Here is a 21,846-nt window from a genome sequence, read left to right as displayed (position 1 = left end):
CTGGTAAGTTTCTCTTGGGTTACTGCTACCCATATGCAGTACTTTGCATTTGTCAATGTTAAACTTTAGTTGCCACTTATCAGCCCATCAGCCTAACTTTTCTAGATCCAGTTGCAGTAGCATACTGTCTTTGGTATCATCATTAACAATCCTGCCAACCTTTGTATCACCTGCAAACTTCGACATTAAGTCGATATACAGGGTGTTTCAGTTAAACGTTTCAGAACTTCTAAGAGGGGTAGGGTACATCCTGACAACTCGAAATCATATAGCAATGTGGGGTCGGAAATGCTTTCCTGAAGCGGTGTTGTACACAGAAGCACCATAAAGAAAAGAGACCGTAAGTGAGAAATCGTTTTAATAATACATGAAAAGAAGCAAAAGGTACATGGATTAAAGTAAGTGTTCGAAGTTTCTTCCACAGGCTACAATGCACCTCACATCTCCGACGCATGGACATCCGAACATTCTGGAATACTCCAGGCGAATTTCGAATTTCTTCGGCAGCTACTGCGATTCTTGCAACCAGCTCCTCAGCATTGTCAACAGGGGTGTCATAAACTAGCGATTTCATATGACCCCAGAAATAAAAATCAAGACATGATAGGTCGGGTGACCGAGCAGGCCAACGCACGGGACCACCACGTCCGATCCACTGTTGACCAAATGTGACATCCAGGTAGTTACGAACATCTCCGCTATAATGGGCAGGGGCTCCATCGTGTTGGAACCACATTGTCTGTTGCGTCGATGCAGAAATCTGTTCATCTCTCAAAAGTTGTGGCAATACTTGCTGCAGAAAGACCAAGTAGATAGGTCCGGTTAGACGACACGGTAACAGGTAAGGTCCGATGAGGTGATCTCCCATAATACCGGCCCATACATTGACCGAAAATCGAATCTGTGCTGCACGACGTCGTATTGCATGCGGGTTCTCGACCGCTCAGATCGTTATGCGTGTTGAAAATTCCTTCCCTTGTGATGGAATTTTCACGGTCATATGAAAATCGCTAGTTTATGACACCCCTGTTGACAATGCTGAGGAGCTGGTTGCAAGAATCGCAGTAGTTGCCGAAGAAACGAAATTCGCCTGGAGTATTCCAAATTGTTCGGATGTCCATGCGTCGGAGATGTGAGGCGTGCATTGTAGCCCGTGGAAGAAACTTCGAACACTTACTTTAATCCATGTACCTTTTGCTTCTTTTCATGTATTATTAAAACGATTTCTCACTTACGGTCTCTTTTCTTTATGGTGCTTCTGTGTACAACACCGCTTCAGGAAAGCATTTCCGACCCCACATTGCTATATGATTTCGAGTTGTCAGGATGTACCCTACCCCTCTTAGAAGTTTTGAAACGTTTAACTGAAACACCCTGTATTTCATCAATATCATTGATAAATACGAAAATAACAATGGGTCCAGCATCAAACCCTAGGAGACTCCACTAATAACATTAGTCCACATAGAGCAGTGTCCATTTATTACCACTCTCTGCCGTCTCCCAATCAACCAACTCTTTATCCATTGCAGCAACTTGCCCTTAATGCCATACTGCTCAAATTTTTACAGCAGTCTTCCATGTGCAACAGTATCAAAAGATTTCCTGAAATTCAAGTATATGATAGGAATGGGCTCCTCATTATCTAGCAGCTCATTTACATACATACTGTTAGTGGGAGATTCCATTTTTTTAGAGCCTGAGTCAGATTTTAATTATTCTTTTTCAACTGGGACCGATGAGTAGGGATGCTGGTTGGAGTATTTGTGGCTGCACTAGTTTTTTTTTGTTTGGAGAATTATCTTTTTTACAGGTTGAAAGTGTAGAGTTAAGGCAATTCGCTAGAGAGGTGTTAGGAGGAACTGATACTTCTCTTTCAGCTGCAGTAGAAACAAAGTTTCGAGTGCAAGCTGTATAAGAACGTATCAACTCTGTGGTACTACACTGACAGTGGTAGAGAATGAAAAGGACCTGGGAGTAATTGTGCAGGCAGATATGAAGTTTTCTGAGCAGTGCAGACGAGCTGCAAGAGTAGCTCATGGTGTCTTGTCAAAGATATACAGAAATTTTTCTAGCAGGGACAAGGAGGTGATTATTCCCTCGTATAAGGCAAGGGTCAGGCCACATCTTGAGTACTGTATACAGGTCTGGAGGCCTCATTTCAAGAAGGATGTAGAGCTGCTGGAATGAGTACAGAGAAGGGCAATAAGATTAGTGAATGGAACAAAGTGTTGCTCTTACGAATAAAGGCTTAAGGTTTGCAAATTACAGTGTCTGGCGACTATGCACCGGCGAGGTGATCTGATAGAGGTGTATAAAGCCTTGAATGGTTTGAGTATGCTCAATGCCGATGGGATTCTTCCTCTTGCTCAGAATAATCACGTGAGAGGGCATAAATTCAAATTGAGGAAAGACAGAGGTAGGATAGATGTGCAGAAATTTGCCTTTAGCCAGCAGGTAGTTGGTTGGTGGAACAAACTTCCATCCCTTGTTGTGGAAGTTGATAGCCTAAATAAATTTAAGGCTCAGCTGGACAGGTATTTCGAACAAACGGAGGGGTGAAGTGGAAGGTTTTTTTTTTTTTTTTTTGGCTGATGCTGCATAAGTTTGCTTTCTTGCATCATATGCCTCTACTAATGCTAATGCTAAAGAACCACCACTAGGCATGCTTGACATAACTTGTCTATGTGTCTCAGGAAAATGTTGCTTTATTTTCTATTTTCTTTCCTGTTATCCATAACTCACAAGTTTTGGAAAAGGCTGGATTGGAAAACTGGAGCAATCAGCTTGAGTGTAATCTTTAGAGCCACAGATGGGACATATGGCTTCACCTCTACATGCCTGCTGCGAATGATCATATTTCTGACATTTAAAGCAACGAACAGGATTAGGACTGTATGTGGTTTAATCCAACAGTTTAGACAGCCGGCTTTAATTGAGGATGGTAAATCTGGAGTACTGAATGTCAGTATGATGGATCTAGTTGGATTGAGATTTCCATCTTTTTTCGTTATAATCCTTTTCACATTTATTACTTTTTGTCTGCTGAGTTCCTGCAGTAGTTCTTCTTCGGACACTGTAATTAGGTTCCACTCCTTTTGACGACACCTTTTGATGAATTTATGGTTTTGTGGGGAGTAATTGGTCTTTAATAGTAATTTTTTAAAATAATTTGGTCTTTAACAGCCGCTCAGTGTTATTAAGTGGCTGTTTCAATCAGGGGGTCTCTGGATTGTCTTTTCGCCATTTTTGGTGATCCAGAAATAGGCTCTAGATGTTTTTGAATTAAGAAAGGGGATAACTTGTCGACAGATTGGATGGATAGCAAATGTATGACCAAGAAATTTGGTATATTTTCATGACACTGCGCTTCTCTTTGAAACCTTTTTGGTTGGTTGGTTAGAATCATGGTCTATGTCAGGATGTTCTAATCTTGAGTTTGAAGGTTCTAAAGATGGATGACAGCTTTTATCCATGTTGGCTCCGCCTCCACCACAGAGAAGTGCCCCTTGGTGGCCAAGCGTAAAGGTTAGTACAGTTAGTAAGAGTATTAAATTAAAGAATAAGGTATGATGAGAGTCATCTACCACCTAGCACTGCCTGGTAACACAGAGCAGCAGCAATCCTCCATGTGGTGTGGATGCCACACCTCAATCCCTGCTTACGTTGGTATACACCTGGGTGGCCACCTCCAGTATACTATGTGCTGTATTTCAAGACTTGCACATGGGGTTACACCCAGGGTTACTAACAATCCCACCATCGTGAAGGTACAAACAGAGGATCTGGTTGTCACAAAATGACCAGACTTTGCCAAAATTAAGTAGTACACTTGTATATCAGTTCCATCAGTGTTTTAGACTCCTGGGTAGCAAGCCCAGGTTGACATACCTGTGAGAAAGTCTATAACAGCTTCAAAGACCATATGATGAATATATAAATATAGGAAGTATGGATAATATGCTTCATATAACCTGTGATAAATATTGTTGAAGATTACTCTGAAGAATGTAGAGCAAGTGTGTTTCTTCAATCTGTTCAGCTGAACAAGCACACTTAAAATTACTCTAATATTCAGGCATATTTACACTAGAGCTCCAGTGGCTTTGTCTGTAGCACAACACTGCTAGTCATAAAACTAGCCACCCCTAACTCAATTGTACTGATGGAAGAAATATTACTAACATAAAAATGTTGTAAAAAATTATGCTGCACTTTATGATAGACTTGCTTTTGAAAAACAACTGTATACAATTGTTTTTCAAAACCAATAATGGTGAATCCAACACTCCATAATAAATTGATAACCCTAGCCTTTTGGACAATTTCACTAAAAGCAGGGAGTTCTATTGCATTCGTGCAAAAGAAAAAACTTCCAAAATGTTTTTTGTACATATAAGGAACAATGTTTACAAGCCATTTGCAATCTAAAGTTGTGGCATTCTTAAGGGCTTTAGAATTCCTACATCAGGACCAGCCTTCAGTATTATGTGGATGAATATTAGTAGGGCTCAACCATGGTTCATTTCCAATAATCGTGTCAACTAATCTTTGGTACAGTATTTAATTTTTTTAGTTAAATCTCATATATGGCAAACATTTACTAGGAAATGTTTTGTATTTGCTTAGGGGTCTAAATTAAAGTTATTTATTTTTTGTTTTATTCACTTTGGATTTAAACCTTTTCAACCCTTGTTCATCTTTTATTCCCAAAAAAATATACTGGTTTTCTTTTCTTTTTCTTTCTTTTTTTTTTTTTTTTTTTTCTTAATTTCAGTTCACATAATGGTTTTTTTTTTTTTTTTTTTGATTTAAGTACATCTTTCTAGCAACCTCGTCACCACAATAGAGGAAAATAAATCATTAATATTAAATACTGCTTTATAATATAAATTTTGAAGCAAATACAATGAAAAAAAATAATTCAATTAGAATGTATGACACTGCTCACATCTATAGTCAAGGCACATTAAAAATTAATTTATGTTGAACTTATTCTAAAAAAAAAAAAAAAAAAAAAAAAATAGAAAGTATATAAAATTAATTAAATTCTAGTTTAAAAATAAAAAGTGCTGAGCTTTAAGATTTGATTGGATACATATAAACTCACCTGGGCCAGATCAAACATTCTCAAATCAGTGTACATCACCATGGCTTTTCCCTCGTTGTCAGATTTTTTATACTGTTTGGCAGCATCTGCAAACTTCCCCTCATTTGCAAATATATCACCCAAGAATACAGTTTCAGATTCCCCTCTCCTCTTTCGTTCCTTAACAAATAAATAAAAAGTTATATACTATAAAAGCAACTGAAATATTATTAGCTTAGTAGAGACATAAGATGCAAGAAAGCAAGCTTACACAGCATCAGCAAAAAAAAAAAAAAAAAAAACACTTCCTATTTCACCCATCCATTCTCTCTAACCGTTTGACCAGGTCTTCCTTGAATTTATTTAAGCTATCAACATCAACAACGACAGATACAAGTTTGTTCCAGCAATCAATTACCTGCTGGCTAAAGTTAAATTTCTGCACATATATTAATATTAATAGAGTTTATTAGTATTAACAGAGGTTTACATTAGTATTAACAGAGGCTTACGATGCAAGAATGCATGCTTATGCAGCATCAGCCAAAAAAAAAAAAACCCTCCATTCATTCCAAATGCCTGTCCAGCTCAGCCTTAAATTTATTTAAGCTATCAACTTCAACAACAAAAGACGGAAGTCTGTTCCACCAATCAACTACCCGCTGGCTAAAGGCAAGTTCCTGCACATCTATTCTACAACTGTCTTTCCTCAATTTTAATCTGTGACCCCTCAGGTTCTTAATCACAGCAAGAGGAAGAATCCCATCAGCATTTAGCTTGCTCGACCCATTCAAGGCTTATACACTTCAATCAGATCACCATGCAGGTGCCCACTATCCAGGTGCTGCAATTCACAGAACTTAAGCCTTTCTTGGTAAGAGCACCCCTTTGAGGCTTCCAAACCTGTACTCAGTATTCTAGGTGTGGCCCGACCACTGCCTTGTATAATGGGAAATTACCTCTCTGTCCCTGCTAGCAAAATTCCTATATAGCATTGACAAGACTCCATGACCTGCCTGGCAGCCTGTCTGAACTGCTCAGCGAACTTCATAATCGACTGAACAATTATCTCCAGGTCTTTTTCACTTTCCACTTCCCTGAGTATACTACCACACAGTTGGTACCTTTCCTCTTTGGTTATTGCTACCCATATGCAGTACTTTGCATCTGTCAATGTTAAACATCATTTGCCACTTCTCAGTTGCCATTTGCCCAACTTATCTAGATCCAGTTGGAGTAGCATACTGTCTTTACTGCCATTAACAACCCTGCCAACCTTTGTATCATCTGCAGACTTGGACATTACACCTGATATACCTTCTTCAAATCATTAATAAATATTTCATGATTTCAATATGACGCAAGAAAGCATCATAAGTGTGTTATAGGCCAAATTAATCTGATCAGTATAATGAGCAATTGTGCAGAGAAATAGAGTGGGCCAGTAAATCAGAGTGTCTTATAATGGGGGATTTTAATTTCTCAGAGATTGACTGGAATTTGGTCACTCACACACTAGCAAAGCTTTTGTGGATTTATTGGATGATTGTTTTCTACAGCAGCATGTTTGGGAGGCAACTAGAGAGAGTAATAGTAGTAGTAGTAGTAGTGGCACATGATGCAAGAAAGCAAGTGTAGGAGCTTATGCAGCATCGGCCAAAAAAAAAAAAAAAAAAAAAAACACACCATTCCCCCCAAATGCCTGTCCAGTTCCTCCTTAAATTTATTTAACCTATCAACTTCTACAACGACAGATGGAAGTTTGTTCCAGCAATTAACCACCCGCTGGCTAAAGGCAAATTTCCGCACATCTATTCTACATCTGTCCTTTCTTAATTTGAACTTATGTCCCCGTAGGTTGGTAATCTGAACAAGTGGAAGGATCCCATCAGAATTCAACGTGCTCAACCCATTCAAGGCCTTATAGACCTCAATCAGATCACCGCGCAGGTGCCTAGTCTCCAGCCACTGCAATTTGCAGAACTTAAGCCTCTCTTGGTAAGAGAATCCCTTCATTCCCCTCACCAATCGTGTTGCTCTTCTCTGTACACGCTCAAGCAAATCTACATCCTTCCTAAAATGAGGCCTCCAGACCTGTACGCAGTACACAAGGCATGGCCTGACCATTGCCTTATACAGAGGGACAATCACCTCCTTTTCCCTGCTAGCAAAATTCCTATATATCATTGACAAAACCCCATGACCCGCCCTAGCAGCCTGTCTGCACTGCTCAGAAAACTTCATATCTGACTGCACAATTACTCCCAGGTCTTTTTCATTTTCTACCACCTTAAGTGTAGTACCACACAGTTGGTACGTTTCTCTGGGGTTACTTCTACCCATATGCAGTACTTTGCATTTGTCAAGGTTGAACTTCAGTTGCCACTTCTTAGCCCATCTGCCCAAATTATCTAGATCCTGTTGCAGTAGCACACTGCCATTACTGTCATTAACAACCCTGCCAACCTTTGTGTCATCTGCAAACTTCGACATTAAGCCTGATATACCTTCATCAATATCACTGATAAATACACAAAACAACAGTGGACCCAACACCGAACCCTGTGGGACTCCACTAATAACATTAGTCCACGAAGAGCAGCACCCATTGATTACTACCCTCTGTCTTCTCCCACTTAACCATCCTTTTATCCATTGTAGCAACTTACCCTTAATACCATTCTGCTCCAATTTGTACAGTAGTCTTCCATGCGCAACAGTGTCAAAAGCTTTCCTGAAATCCAAGTATATGATATCAAAATTATTTTTTGCATCCAGTTCCTTTGTGACCACATCATAATAACCAATCAAATTTGTCAGACAAGACTTTCCCTTAACAAACCCATGCTGTGTCTGAATTATTGCTGCAGTCTTGTCTAGATGATCCTGCAATGCATCTTTAACCAGTGACTCCATTATTTTACCCGGAACAGAAGTTAAACTAACTGGTCTGTAATTACTCGTGTCACCCTTCGATCCACCTTTGTGAATTGGGGACACATTTGCACATCTCCAGTCCGTGGGAACCTCCCCTGAGTCCAAGGATGCTCTCATAATTATGGCTAAGGGTTTGCTTAGTTGCTTTGCCACCTCCTTTAAAATAACTGGATAGATCCCATCCACCCCAGGTGCCTTTCTTATGTTTAACTTCAACAATTTCGCCTCCACTTTCCTCTCAGTTATTACAAAATCATTAAGCACACTGCTACAATTTGATAACCTTCTTCCATTTTCAAATTGTAATAATTCCTCACGTGTGAATGTAGATGCAAAATACTCATTCAGTTTGTTTGCTATCTGAGCAGGATCATCAACAGTCGAACCATCGATGTCAAGTGGACCAATCATATTCATCCCCTTCCTTTTAGAGTTTATATAAGTAAAGAAATCCTTGCTGTTTTTCTTAGCTCTTTTGCCAAAGATTTCTCGTAATCCGCCTTCGCCTGCCGAACCTCCTTTGTGACCTGATTACAGACTAGCTTATATCTGCCACAGGCTTCTGCGTCACCTGATAATTTATATGCATCCCATGCATTTTTCTTCTCTGTCTCGAGTCTCATTAGTTCATTTGATAACCATTTAGGCCTAAACCTTGAACGATATTTCTTAATCGGTATATAAAGTCTAGTAGCTTCCACGATTAATTCTTTGAATGCTTCCCACTTAGAATTTACTGTTTGTAACATCGTCAGTTGATCCCACTGTACAGAATTTAAACACTGTCTGAGCCCACTGTACTCCCCTTTACGGAAGCAAAAACCCTTTCCTTTACCCCTGACGGTAGTTACCTCTTTGAGTAAATCCCACTTCAGCACACTGTGATCACTGCCACCTAGTGGTTCCTTTATCTGCAAATACTTAATACACGAATGATCACTGCTGATAACCAGATCAAGAGTGTTACTTTCTCTGGTTGCCTCTCGAACATGCTGCTGCAGAAAACAATCATCCAATAACTCCACAAAAGTCTGACTAGTGTGTGAGTGACCAACCCACAAGTTCCAGTCAATATCTGGGAAGTTAAAATCCCCCATTATAAGACATTCTGATTTACTGGCCCACTCTATTTCTCTGTACTATTGTTCATTGTACTCATTCAAGTCATTAGGCCTATAACACACTCCTACTCTTATTTTTCCTTTCGCAGTGCTTATCTCACACCAAACTGACTCAACAGAGCACTGTTCATCTATATTAACTGGGTGCACTTCCTTTGATTTTATGTTTTTCTTAATTAACAGCATAACACCCCCTCCCTTTCTGTCCTGTCTCATTGTACTCCCCAAATTCCAGTTCTGCATTCCTTATATCTTTGTGACACCACGTCTCTGCTATCCCAACAATATCCGCCTTTGATGTCTTGACCAACACTTCAAATTCATCATATTTATTTACTATACTTCTAGCATTGGTATACATGCAAGCATACATGCCCCTATGCCTATTCCATGTTACCCTAACACATCCCATATACCCAACTATTCCATGATGACTGCCATCCGTCCCTGAAACCCCCAACACCCCTCGCTCCAGGTCGCTTCTTATTCTAATAGAAGTTGTGCAAAAATCACCTTCACCTCTGCCTACGGTTACTGTTAAACTATTAGTCTTTGTATCCCCCCAAACTAGCAGTTTTCCGACCCACCTAACACTGCCTCGATAGCATCAGCAAATATTCTAAATTCTTGTAAAAATTCTTGTAAATATTAACAAGTACAGTCCAGGCTGAAAAAAATTCTACCCCTTGAGCCTTGCACAATCTTTCCAGGGCCGAATTGATCGACAAGGCTCTCATCATGTACTCCCTCCTATCGTGTCTGGGCAGAATTGCAGACACTTTCAAATTCAACCCTATTTCACGGCTTTTTTTCAACAGTGACCTGTACTTGTTGAGTAATTCCGCCGGTCTCCTACTCTTAATATCATTAGTACCAACGTGTACAACTATATCACCTTTTGTGCCCTTGAAAGATGATATCCGCTCTACAACGTCATCAACCTTTGCCCCTGGCAGACATACCCTGGTCCTGTTCCACCTATCCTTTTTACAAAATATATTCCCCATCTCCCTGACAATAGAGTCACCAACAATAACTAGTTCCTTTGGGACCAGCGCATTCTGCTTTGGAGATTGCCGCTGTGTTGCCTGATGCCTAGGAGTGAGCTCTGGCGTTGAGTTGGGCAGCTGAGAGCCTGATGGGCCCCTCAATTTAGATCTTTCGAGGGCATCCACCCTGTCCTTCAAACTCTCATATAGGCCCATAACAACGCTGAGTTGTCGACTGATTTCCTTACACTCCTTACATCGCGCACACACAAAGACATCCCCCATGGCAATATCATGTTCCGTTCCAGAGAGTTCGGCAAACATTTCACAAGTTGCACATTTTTTTAGGCTGTGATGCGTTGGAGAATTGCCCCCCTCAGTTCTCCCCCGATTCACAGCACTCCTGCCACTTTGTGCCCGTTGCTTTGCTGCTCTAGTCTGGGGCATGGTAGTTTAAATTAATAAAATCAATAAATTAAATATCAATAGTATTTGAATAGAAACTATTAAATAGAAACAGTGAAGCGTATTACTATATAATTATGCGTTAGAGCTACCTAGCTACCTCAATTAAAAAATTTGAATTCCCTACCACTATATCCAAAAACAATGGCTACAAAATGGAACGAAATAACGGTTTTACCTATCGTAAGTAAAATCCACAAAAACTCTTTATCTAAATTAAAAATAAAAAATAACCAGCGTAACTATAACTATATTACTACGTATTAAGTACAATATAAAATAACAATCATGTAAATAAAAGGCAAACACTTATCGTTTTTGCGGAGCCTGTAACTGTCAGCTGTAACTTTTAAAGAGATTCAGCGCCCTCTTCCTGATCTCTTGATCTGATTATCAGTAGTGATTCTTCAAGCATCAAGAATCTGCAGATAAAGGAACCACTAGGTGGCAGTGATCACAGTGTGCTGAAGTGGGATTTACTCAAACAGGTAACTACTATCAAGGGTAAAGGGAATGGTTTTTGCTTTCATAAAGGTGACTACAGTGGTCTGAGACAGTATTTAAATTCTATACGGTGGGACCAACTGATGATGCTACCAACAGCAAATTCAAAATGGGAAGCATTCAAAGAATTAATATAGGAAGTTACTAGGCTTCTCATATCAACAAAGAAATATTGTTCAAGATTTAGGCCTAAATGGATGTCAGATGAACTAATTAGAGATGTGACAGAGAAGAAAAATGATGGGATACATATAAATTAACATGTGACACAGAAGCCTATGATATAAGCTGGTCTGTAACCAAGTCACAAAGGAAGTTAGGCAGGCGACGGCAGATTACGAGAAATCCTTGGCAAGGGATGCAAAGAAAAACAGCAAAGAGTTTTTTACTTATGTAAACTCTAGAAGGAAGGGGATGAATCAGATTGGTCAACTTGACATTGATGGTTCAACTGTTAATGATCCTGCTCAGGTAGCTAACAAACTAAATGAATATTTTGCATCTACATTCACACGTGAGGAGTTATTCAGGGATGGGAATGCAAGAGGTGCATTCAACTATGGTGGTAAGCTAGATAATCTTGTAATAACTAAGAGTAAAGTGGAGGAGAAATTGTTGCAGATAAACATAAGAAAGGCACCTTGGGTGGATGGAATCTATCCAGTTATATTAAAGGGGCTGCAAAGGAAGTAAGCAAACCCTTAGCCATAATTATGAGAGCTTCCCGGTACCCATGGACTAGAGATGTGCAAATGTGACCCCAATCCACAAAGGAGGATCAAAAGGAGACAGGTAATTACAGACTTGTTAGTTTAACTTCTGTTCCAAGGAAATTAATGGAGGCACTGGTTAAAGAAGCATTGCAGGATCATCTAGACAAGACTTCGGTTATAGCTCAGACACAGCATGGGTTTGTTAAGGGGAAGTCTTGTCTGACTAATTTGATTGGATACTATGATGTAGTCACAAAGGAACTGGTTGCAAAGAATAACTTTGATATAATATATTTGGATCTTAGAAAGGCCTTTGATACTGTTGCTCATGGAAGACTGCTGTACAAAGTGGAGGATGTGGCACTGGAGGCAAATTGCTGCTATAGATAAAGGGATGGTTGAGTGGAAGAAGACAGAGAGTGGTAATCAGTGGACAGTGCTCTTCGTGGATTAATGTTATTAGTGGAGTCCCTCAAGGTTCAGTGTTATTTTCTGTATTTATAAATGATACCGATAATGGTATATCAGGCTTAATATCCAAGTTTGCAGATGATACGAAGGTTGGCAGGGTTGTTAATGACACTAATGACAGTACACTGCTGCAACAGGATCTAGAAAAGTTGATCAGATGGGCTGAGAGGTGGAAAATGAAGTTTAACATTGACAAATGTAAAGTACTACATATGGGAAGCAGTAATCCCACAGTAACGTATCAACTCTGTGGTACCACACTGACAGTGGTAGAGAATGAAAAGGACCCGAGGGTAATTGTGCAGGCAGATATGAGGTTTTCTGAGCAGTGCAGACGGTTGCAAGAGTAGCTCATGGTGTCTTGTCAATGATATACAGGAATTTTTCTAGCAGGGATAAGGACGTGATTGTTCCCTTGTATAAGGCAATGGTCAGGCCACACCTTGAGTACTGTATACAGGTCTGGAGGCCTCATTTTAAGAAGGATGTAGAGCTGTTGGAAGAGTACAGAGAAGGACAACAAGATTAGTGAATGGAACAAAGGGCTGCTCTTACGAAGAAAGGTTTTGCAAATTACAGTGTCTGGAGACTAGGCACCTGCCAGGTTGGTTGGTTGGTTTTTGGGTTTTATTGGCGCATGAGCAACTAAGGCTATAATGCGCCAAAACCATGTGATATATAAAAAAAAAATTTTAACTTTCACTGACCTAATTACTTAGGTCACCATGTCAACGTATAAAATAACAAAGGTATAAAATGTAGAAAAGATAAATCAATAAAGAAATAACAATAAAATGTAAATTTTAAATACATGTAAACACGTTTATTGATTTAATATAGCTAAAAATAGGATACACATGTCGTTTATTTTTGGACACATTGTCGGATAAAATCTGACTGAGTGTATACAGCTCAGTCAGATGATTAAAAGCGGTAAAATGGATATTGCTAAAATCTGGACAGTCAATTAAAATGTGTCTGATAGTTAAAATTGTGCCACAGGACTCCACCTGCAAGGTGATCTGATTGAGGTGTATAAAGCCTTGAATGGTTTGAGCATGCTCAATGCTGATGGGATTCTTCCTCTTGATCAGAATAATCACCTGAGAGGGCATAAATTCAAATTGAGGAAAGACAGTTGTAGGATAGATTTGCAGAAGTTTGCCTTTAGCCAGCAGGTGGTTGATTGCTGCAACAAACTTCCATTTGTCGTTGTAGAAGTTAATAGCTTAAATAGATTCAAGACAGAACTTGACAAACAATTGGAGCGAGGGGATCGGGTGAAATAAAGGTTTTTTATTTATTATTTTTTTATTTTTTTTGGCTGATGCTATATAAGTTGGCTTTCTTGCATCATGTGCCCTTGCTAATGCTGTGATTGCAGTATAATTCCAATCCTGTCTAGATGGTCCTGCAATATACTTCTTTATCTAGAGATGCCATTATTTTCCCTCAAACAGAAATTAAGCTAACAGGTCGGCAATTTCTCATATCACATTTTGATCCAACTCTGAGGTGGATCAATAGGTGATATGAATCGAGGGTACATTTGTACCCTCGATTCATATCATGACTGAAGTACGTGAATACGTAAGTGTTGACTGCTAAATTGTGTAACAAGGAGAACTTTTATTTTTCGTACGAAAATGCCCATGGAAGAGGTAAGAGAGACTATTGAGGCATATCCCATGATTGAAAGAGAAAAACTTCTAATGGAATTACAAGTTTTCTATAGCAGACATGATCTCCACAATTATTGCAAATTGCGGAGATCATGTCTGCTGACTTGCTGAAATTTATCTCAGAAAATAATCTAGCCAAAGTGAACTTACAAAACTTGATGAACTTAAAAAACTCATAAAAATTATTTTGACCATTCCGATAACTACTTCAGAGCCCGAACACTGCCCTTTGATATTAAAAAAATAAAAACAACATTTTTAGGGAGCACTATCAGGAAAGGCTAAATGTCAAGCAATGCTTTCAATAGAGAAAAGGTTGGTCAACAGTGCACCAAAATTGAATGAAAAAGTTATTAATCTATTTTCAACAAATAAAAACCGAAGGATGGATTTTATTTTTAAATAAAATTTCAAGATTACCCAAGTCGGTTAATGTTAAGTGTCCAGTTAATGTTTTGTAGTATTTTTAACTTGCTTATTATTATTACTATCCATGTCTAATAACCAAGGCAATTTAATGTAACTTTAAGAAGCAGCACCCCCATACATCAGAGTCATGAGCCACCACTGTACATTTACACATCTCCAGTCCATAGGGACCTCTCCTTAATCTAAAGATGCTCTCATAATTAAGGCTAAGGGTTTGCTTATTTCTTTTGTTGCCTCCAGTAATATAATTGGATAGATCCCATCCAACCTCGGGTGCCAATTTTATGTTGAACTAAGTCAATTCCTCAGTTACGACAAAATTATTTAGCTCCCTGTTAGATTCTGATAAACTTATGGAATTCCCCTCAATAAAGAACTCCTCATGCATGAATGCGGAAGCAAAAATTACCTATTCAGTTTGTCAACAACCTAGACAAGATCATCAACAGTTACACCTTTGACATCAAGTAGACCAATGTGACTGTTAATATAAATAAAGAAGCATCTTTTCTGCTTTTTTGGCATTCTTTGCCAGACTTCTCATAATCTGCCTTAACTTGCCTAACCACTTTTGTGATTTGACTACAGATTTGTTTATATCTGCCATAGGCTTCCGTATCACCTGATAACTTATATGCATCCCATACGTATGAGTTATTCTTCTCTGTCACAAGTCTTGTTAGTTCTGACACCCATTTAGGTCTAAGCCTGGAAAGGTATTTCTTAGTTGGTATGAAAAGCCTAGCAGCTACTACAATTACTTCCCTGAATGCTTCCCATTTAGAATTTGCTGTTGGTAATATTACCTGAACGGTCCCACTGCATAGAATTTACAAACTGTCTGAGGCCACTGTAGTCACCTTTAAGAAAGGAAAACCCCCTTCCCTTTACACTGACACTAGTTATGTCTTTAAGTAAATCCCAGATAAGTACATTAATTCTGTGTGGTTTAGCCATTTAATTTTTTTTTAACTTAACAACAAGTTCGCAGCTTCAACTTCATAAAGTCAGGAATTTCTCTGTGATAAATTTCCGTCATAGAAGTATAAGGTTTTTTTTTTTTTTTTTCCAGTTAACAAATGTTATTTGTAGTAAAGGAATAGTTTTAAGTGTCCTACTTATAAAGATTTCTTTATTTTCTCAAATACTCAACCTCAAAAACTCAGAACTTTTTGAACATTTCCCCAATACACCTGTAAAATAAGACGATACAAACAAAGGCTGTCCAGACATTAAAAACAAAAATGCAGGTGCCAAATTTAGGCATTATGTTCCACTAATAATTTCCAAACACCAATTTCTTTCTGCTTTACAAATTTTAGACTGTATGCATTTTTACTACGTATTTGCAGATATAAAATTCTACATTTTGAGAGACATTCAATACTATTTCACATTATAGTATAGTAACAGTATAGTATTTAATAGACAAGACAGCAGTAATAAAACAGACAGCATGAGTTCCGTAAGGGGAAGTCTTGTCTGACCAATTTGATTGGATACTATGACGTGGTCACAGAGGAACTGGATGCAAAAAATAATTTTGATATCATATACTTGGATTTCAGGAAAACTTTTGATACTGATGCACATGGAAGGCTGCTGTACAAATTGGAGTAGTATGGCATTAAGGGCAAGTTGCTACAATGGATAAAGAGAGGGTTGAGTGGGAGATGACAGAGAATGGTAATCAATGAACACTGCCCTTTGTGGACTAATGTTATTAGTGGAGTTCCCCAGGGTTCGGTGCTGGGCCCATTGTTCTTTTGTGTATTCATCAATGATATTGATTAAGATATATCAGGCTTAATGTCCAAGTTTGAAGATAATACAAAGGTTGCCAGGATTGTTAATGACAGTATGCTACTGCAACTGGATCCAGATAAATTGGGCAAATGGGCTGAGAAGTGGCAACTGAAGTTTAACATTGACAAATGTAAAGTACTACATATGGGTAACATTAACCCAAGAGAAACGTACCAACTGTGTGGTACTACACTCAAGGAAGTGGAGAGTGAAAAAGACCTGGGGGTAATTGTACAGTCAGATATGAAGTTTGCTGAGCAGTGCAGATGGCCTGCCAGAGCAGATTATGAGTCTTGTCAATGATATATAGGAATTTTGCTAACAGGGACAAGGAAGTGATTATCCCATTGTACTAGGCAATGGTCAGGCCACACCTTGAATTCTGTGTACGTCTGTAGGCCTCATTTTAGGAAGGATGTAGAGTTGCTAGCACGAGTACAAAGAAGTGCAACAAAGGGGGTGCGCTTACCAAGATAGGCTTAAGTTCTGCAAATTGCAGCAACTGGAGACTAGGCACATGCAAAATGATCTGATTGAGGTGGGTAAAGCTTGAACGGGTTAGGCAAGCTCAGTGCTGATGGGAGTCTTCCTCTTGCTCAGATTAAGAACCTGAGGTAGCATAGATTCAAATTGAGGAAAGACAGTTGTAGAATAGATGTGTGTAAATTTGCCTTTAGCCAGCAGGTAGTTGATTGCTGGAACAGACTTCCATCTCTTGTTGTGGAAATAGATAGCATAAATAAATTTAAAGCTGAGCTGGACAAGCATTTGGAGTGAATAGATGGGTGAAATGGAAGGTTTTTTTTTTTTTTTTTTTTTTTGGGCTGATGGTGCATACATAAGCTAGCTTTCTTGCATTGTATGCCTCAAATAATGCTAATAACACAGTAAATACAAATTTTGTGTAAAGCAATTCAATTAATGAAATCATATCACAGTATTTTATACCTCATATTTCATAATAATTATACCACAAAAAATTAAAATAAAAAAAAAATAATAAAAATACTGGAAATTCAAACAGCCAGAGGGAGCATTTTAGGGAAGCTAAAGAAGATTATGAGAAGTCGTTATCTAAGAATGCAAACAAAAGTAGCAAAGAATTCTTTGCTTATGTCAACACCACAAGGAAAGGATGAACAACATTAGCATACTACATAAAAAAAAAAAAAAGGTAAACTGCAGCCATTATCAACCCACTGCAGGATGGAAGCCTCCTCAACAATTCATGCTGAGAGAAATTGACCATAATCTGCCACGTTGGTCCAGTGCGGGTTGGCAGATCGACCATATTTAGCAGTTATGGGCTGTCATTTAACCCCGGTCTATTCAAATAACGTGTGCTACTGCACTCCCGCTCCTGACACTCGGCTAGGGAGGCCGTCAGCCCACTATATAAGAATGGCATAACTATTCCTGATCTTCCATTTTCTCAAATAAAGAAAGCAAGTGTAGAAACTAATGTGGCATTAGACAAAAAAAAAAAAAAAAAAAAAAAATCGCACAAACATTCCCTCTAAATGTTTGTCCAGTTCCTCCTTGAATTTATTTAAGCTATCAACTTCCACAATGACAGATGAAAGTTTGTTCCAGCAATTAACCACCCTCTGACTAAAGGCAAATTTCCGCACATATATTCTACAACCGTCTTTCTTCGATTTGAATTTATGTCCCCTTAGGTTCACAATCTGAGCAAGTGAAAGAATCCCATCCAAATTCAGCAGGCTCAACAAATTTAAGGCCTTATACACCTCAATCAGATCACCTTGCAGATTACTAGTCTCCAGCCACTGCAATTTGCAGAACTTAAGCCTCTCTTGGTAAGAGGATCCCTTCATTCTCCTCACCAATCTTGTTGTCCTTCGTTCACACCCAAGCAAATCTACATCCTTCCTAAAATGAGGCCTCCAGACCTGTATGCAGTACTCAAGGTATGGCCTGACCCTTGCCTTATACAAAGGGATAACACCTCCTTTTCCTTACTGGCAAAATTCCTGTATATCACTGACAAAACTCCATGACCTGATCTTGCAGCATGTCTGCATTGCTCAGAAAACTTCATATCTGACTGCACAATTACTTCCAGGTCTTTTTAATTTTCTACGACCCTAAATGTAGTACCACACAGTTGGTACATACATTCCTCTGGGGACTTCTACTCATATGCAGTACTTTTCATTTGTCAATGTTAAATTGCAGTTGCTATTTTTCAGCCAATCTGCCAAAATTTTCAAGATCCTGTTGCAGTAGCACACTGCCATTACTGTCATTAACAACCCTACCAATCTTTGTATTATCTGCAAACTTCAGCACTAAGCCTGATATACCTTCATCAATATCATTGATAAATATACAAAACAACAGTGTGCCCAGTACCAAATCCTGTGGACCTCCACTACTAATATTAGTCCACGAAGAGCAGCATCCATTGATTACCACCCTCCTCCCACTTCTCCCACTCAACCACACTTTTATCCATTGTAGCAACTTTAGCATTAGCAAGGGCACAAGATGCAAGAAAGCAAGCTTACATAGCATCAGCCAAAAAAAAAAACACCCTTCTCATTTCACCCATCCACTCACTCCACATGTTTGTCTACTTCTGCTTTGAATCTGTTTAAACTATCAACTTCTACAATGACAGCTGGAAGTTTGTTCCAGCAACCAACCAACCACCCGCTGGCTAAAGGCAAACTTCTGCACATCTGTTTGACAACTGTCTTTCCTCAATTTAAATTTATGCCCTCTCAGGTAATTATTCAGAGTAAGAGGAAGAATCCCATCACCACTGAGCATGCTCAAACCATTAAAGGCTTTATACATCTGAATCAGATCATTTTTTCTTTCTCAGTGCTTATGTCACACCTAACAGACTCAACATTGCATCGTCCACCAACATCAATTGGATCCAATTCCTTAGATTTTATGTGTTTCTTAACTAACAGCATAACCCCTCCTCCATCCCTGTCCATTCTTTCTGTACGCATTGTACTCTCCAAATTCCAATTCTGCACTGCTTGTGTGACACCATGTCTCTGGTTTTCCAACAATATCTGCCTTTGATGTCTTGAGTAACACTTTAAGCTCATCAAATTTATTAACTATACTCCTAGCATTGGTATAGCATGTATACATGCACCTGTTTCTACTCTTAGTTACACTAACACAGCCCACATATTTACTTTATGATTATGATTTTTCTGATAAGGATTTATTATAAATCCTTATCAGAAAAAAAACTGGAACTATTTAAGATTTTCTCACCTGGCTAAACATTCTCTCCCACTCAGGAATGCTATGAGAAAACTGTTAAAATGCTAAACATTGCTTGGAATAATTTTCTATATTACAAATTTCTTTTAACATGTCTAGAATCGAAAGCATTTTGAACCTCAGATCCCAAACCAAAATCACTGTACATCAACTCCTTTCCCCCACCCCCCCATGAACCAAATAATTTTCTGAAGAAAATTATTTGTTTAAATCACAAACTTCTAGAGAAACACTGATTTCTCTAGAAGTTTATGATGTTAATGAATGGGAAATTCATTAATTTGGCTTCTATCAAAACCTCTTTTGGGATTATGAACTAGATTTGGATATGCATCAGTGGCATTCACTACTGATCATTTGCTGTACTTTTCAATCTGGTAAGTACCCAAAAGGAATGACAGAAGAAGTATTCTCCCTTTGTTCCTATTAATGTTGCTCCATGGATTATATGAATAAACCATAATGGGGGGGAGGGGGGGAGAAAATTTAAAGAGGCCTGGGCCACTTGGAATACTCCTGAGGACTCACGAGGAACAATGTGAAGTGTACTCATCCAGCCCCCACTGCAGAGTGGTTAACTTCCTCAAATTACTTATTACAAGCCTTCACTCCCTCTGTTACCTAAACAGGCCTTTCTGCCCATTCCACATGTATGCCCACACGGGCACTAACTCAACCATTTTCCCATCCCGAGGAGGAGGAGAGGAGGTGAGTTGTAGGCAGCTCTGGCAGTCGAACAACCTGGGAACCTCTGAAGATCTGCTAGGCTAGCTGCGAAAAAGGAAACAGACAAAATTGGCTAAATTGACTCTTCTCCCACCAGTAGCCTAATCAGCCAAAAAAAAAAAATTCATTTGTCCATTCCTCTTAACAATTTGTCTAACTCCTCCTTAAATTTATTCAGACTAACTACTTCCATAATGCCAGATGGAAGCTTTGTTCCAAATGTCACTCTCACAGAACTCTGGCTTCGAAAAACTGTAACAAAAAGAACTCGATTTTCTTGTAATAACAATTCCCCTCTGTAACTTAACACGTTCACTGTCCAGGGAATCACATGTGATGCACAATCGTTTTTTGTAATAAGTTCAGGCATCATATGTGATTCCCAAGGGTCTTGCCAGCTTAAACATTTTTAAAAAATTGGACTTCTGACCTATGTTTTTAATCTTTTGTGGACTTATTAACAAGAATATATTTTTTTTGTACCCGCCATATCCGTAAATTGTGTCAATATTTGTTTCATTTCATTTCCACTGTCAATATCAGGCTCTGAAACTGTCTCTGGTACGTAATCGTCGTCGCTATCACTAGAAATTGGCTCATAGTCACTTTCCTCCAATATTCTTTGCAACTCCTCGTCACTAAGTCCACGACTACCCATTTTCAAACTAGAAAGTAACTAATAACTTGTGACCGTGGCCGAAACACTTCAAGGTCAACAATATAACCTCAAAAGTAATAAAACTGGCGGGTAGTTGTAAGTGAATCATACGTGATTTATGGACGTGGAGGAGTAAATTTGTATTCACAAGTCCAGGCATCACATATGATGCATAGTAAAAAAAAAAAAAAAAAAAAACACATAAACATTACATACAATATACAAAATAGCTATACGTACATTTTTACGTACACTTTGATTAATCTGATAGTTTCATATCTGGACTTCTCAGGTCACGCAAATGTAATATATGGGGACAGTGAACGTGTTAAGGAATTCTGTAGAACGTCAGACAGCAAGGTTTACCAGGTTTTTCCTGCCTTCTCGGTTTACTCACCACAGTTGAATATAGCAAAGAAATCGTAACTTATGATTAGAGTCTAAATTCATAATTATTTCTATTTATATCACTTAATTCAACAAATAATTACACAATAAAGTGTTTCTCTTATTCTACTGATGTCAGACTCAGACTGAGTCTGACGTTGTTTGGATCAGGTAAAATTCAGCAATATTAATATTAGTAAAATGATGCAAGGTTAAGTAACATAGCCAAAATATATATATATTATTAACCAAAATAATCAATACCATCTTCTCTCACTTCATTTACTCGTGTCTCTTTTTTTTTTTTTTTTTTTTTTTTTTATATGAAAACCCCATACACAAGAGGTATTAGAACCTATAGTACTTAGTACCATGCTTGGGTTGGAGGTTGAGAAGACGAAAGAAGATATTTGTAGACTGCATTTTTCAGGAAATACGCATGAAGGAAGGTTGTTCCAGAAAATGGCAGTTGAATGAATAAACGAGGAAGATGAAAAGTTGGTTCTGTGAGTTTGAAGTTGGACAGTAAATGGATGTCGGCTGATGGCGGCACGTGTTCGGACTGTTTTGAAAGAGAGAGCGGGAATTATAGAAGC

The 21,846-nt window shown here is 38.6% G+C and overlaps 1 protein-coding gene across 4 annotated transcripts in view; it reads right to left on the bottom strand.

The window, feature by feature from the left end:
- Oseg1 (intraflagellar transport protein Oseg1) overlaps positions 1–21,846 on the bottom strand; it is a 540,669-nt gene that overhangs the window by 208,415 nt on the left and 310,408 nt on the right. For all 4 annotated transcript variants that reach the window (XM_090387737.1, XM_090387735.1, XM_090387736.1 and 1 more), the window contains one exon: positions 5,111–5,269. In XM_090387737.1, coding sequence (XP_090243863.1) covers positions 5,111–5,269 — 159 coding nt within the window. The remainder of the gene's footprint in view (positions 1–5,110; positions 5,270–21,846) is intronic.

Source organism: Mastigoproctus giganteus, chromosome 13 (assembly GCF_048544385.1).
Source record: "Mastigoproctus giganteus isolate SK-2022 chromosome 13, ASM4854438v1, whole genome shotgun sequence".
Classification (NCBI taxonomy): domain Eukaryota; kingdom Metazoa; phylum Arthropoda; class Arachnida; order Uropygi; family Thelyphonidae; genus Mastigoproctus; species Mastigoproctus giganteus.
The sequence above is the reverse complement of the archived record's forward strand: the minus strand, read 5'-3'. Positions and strand labels throughout refer to the sequence as shown.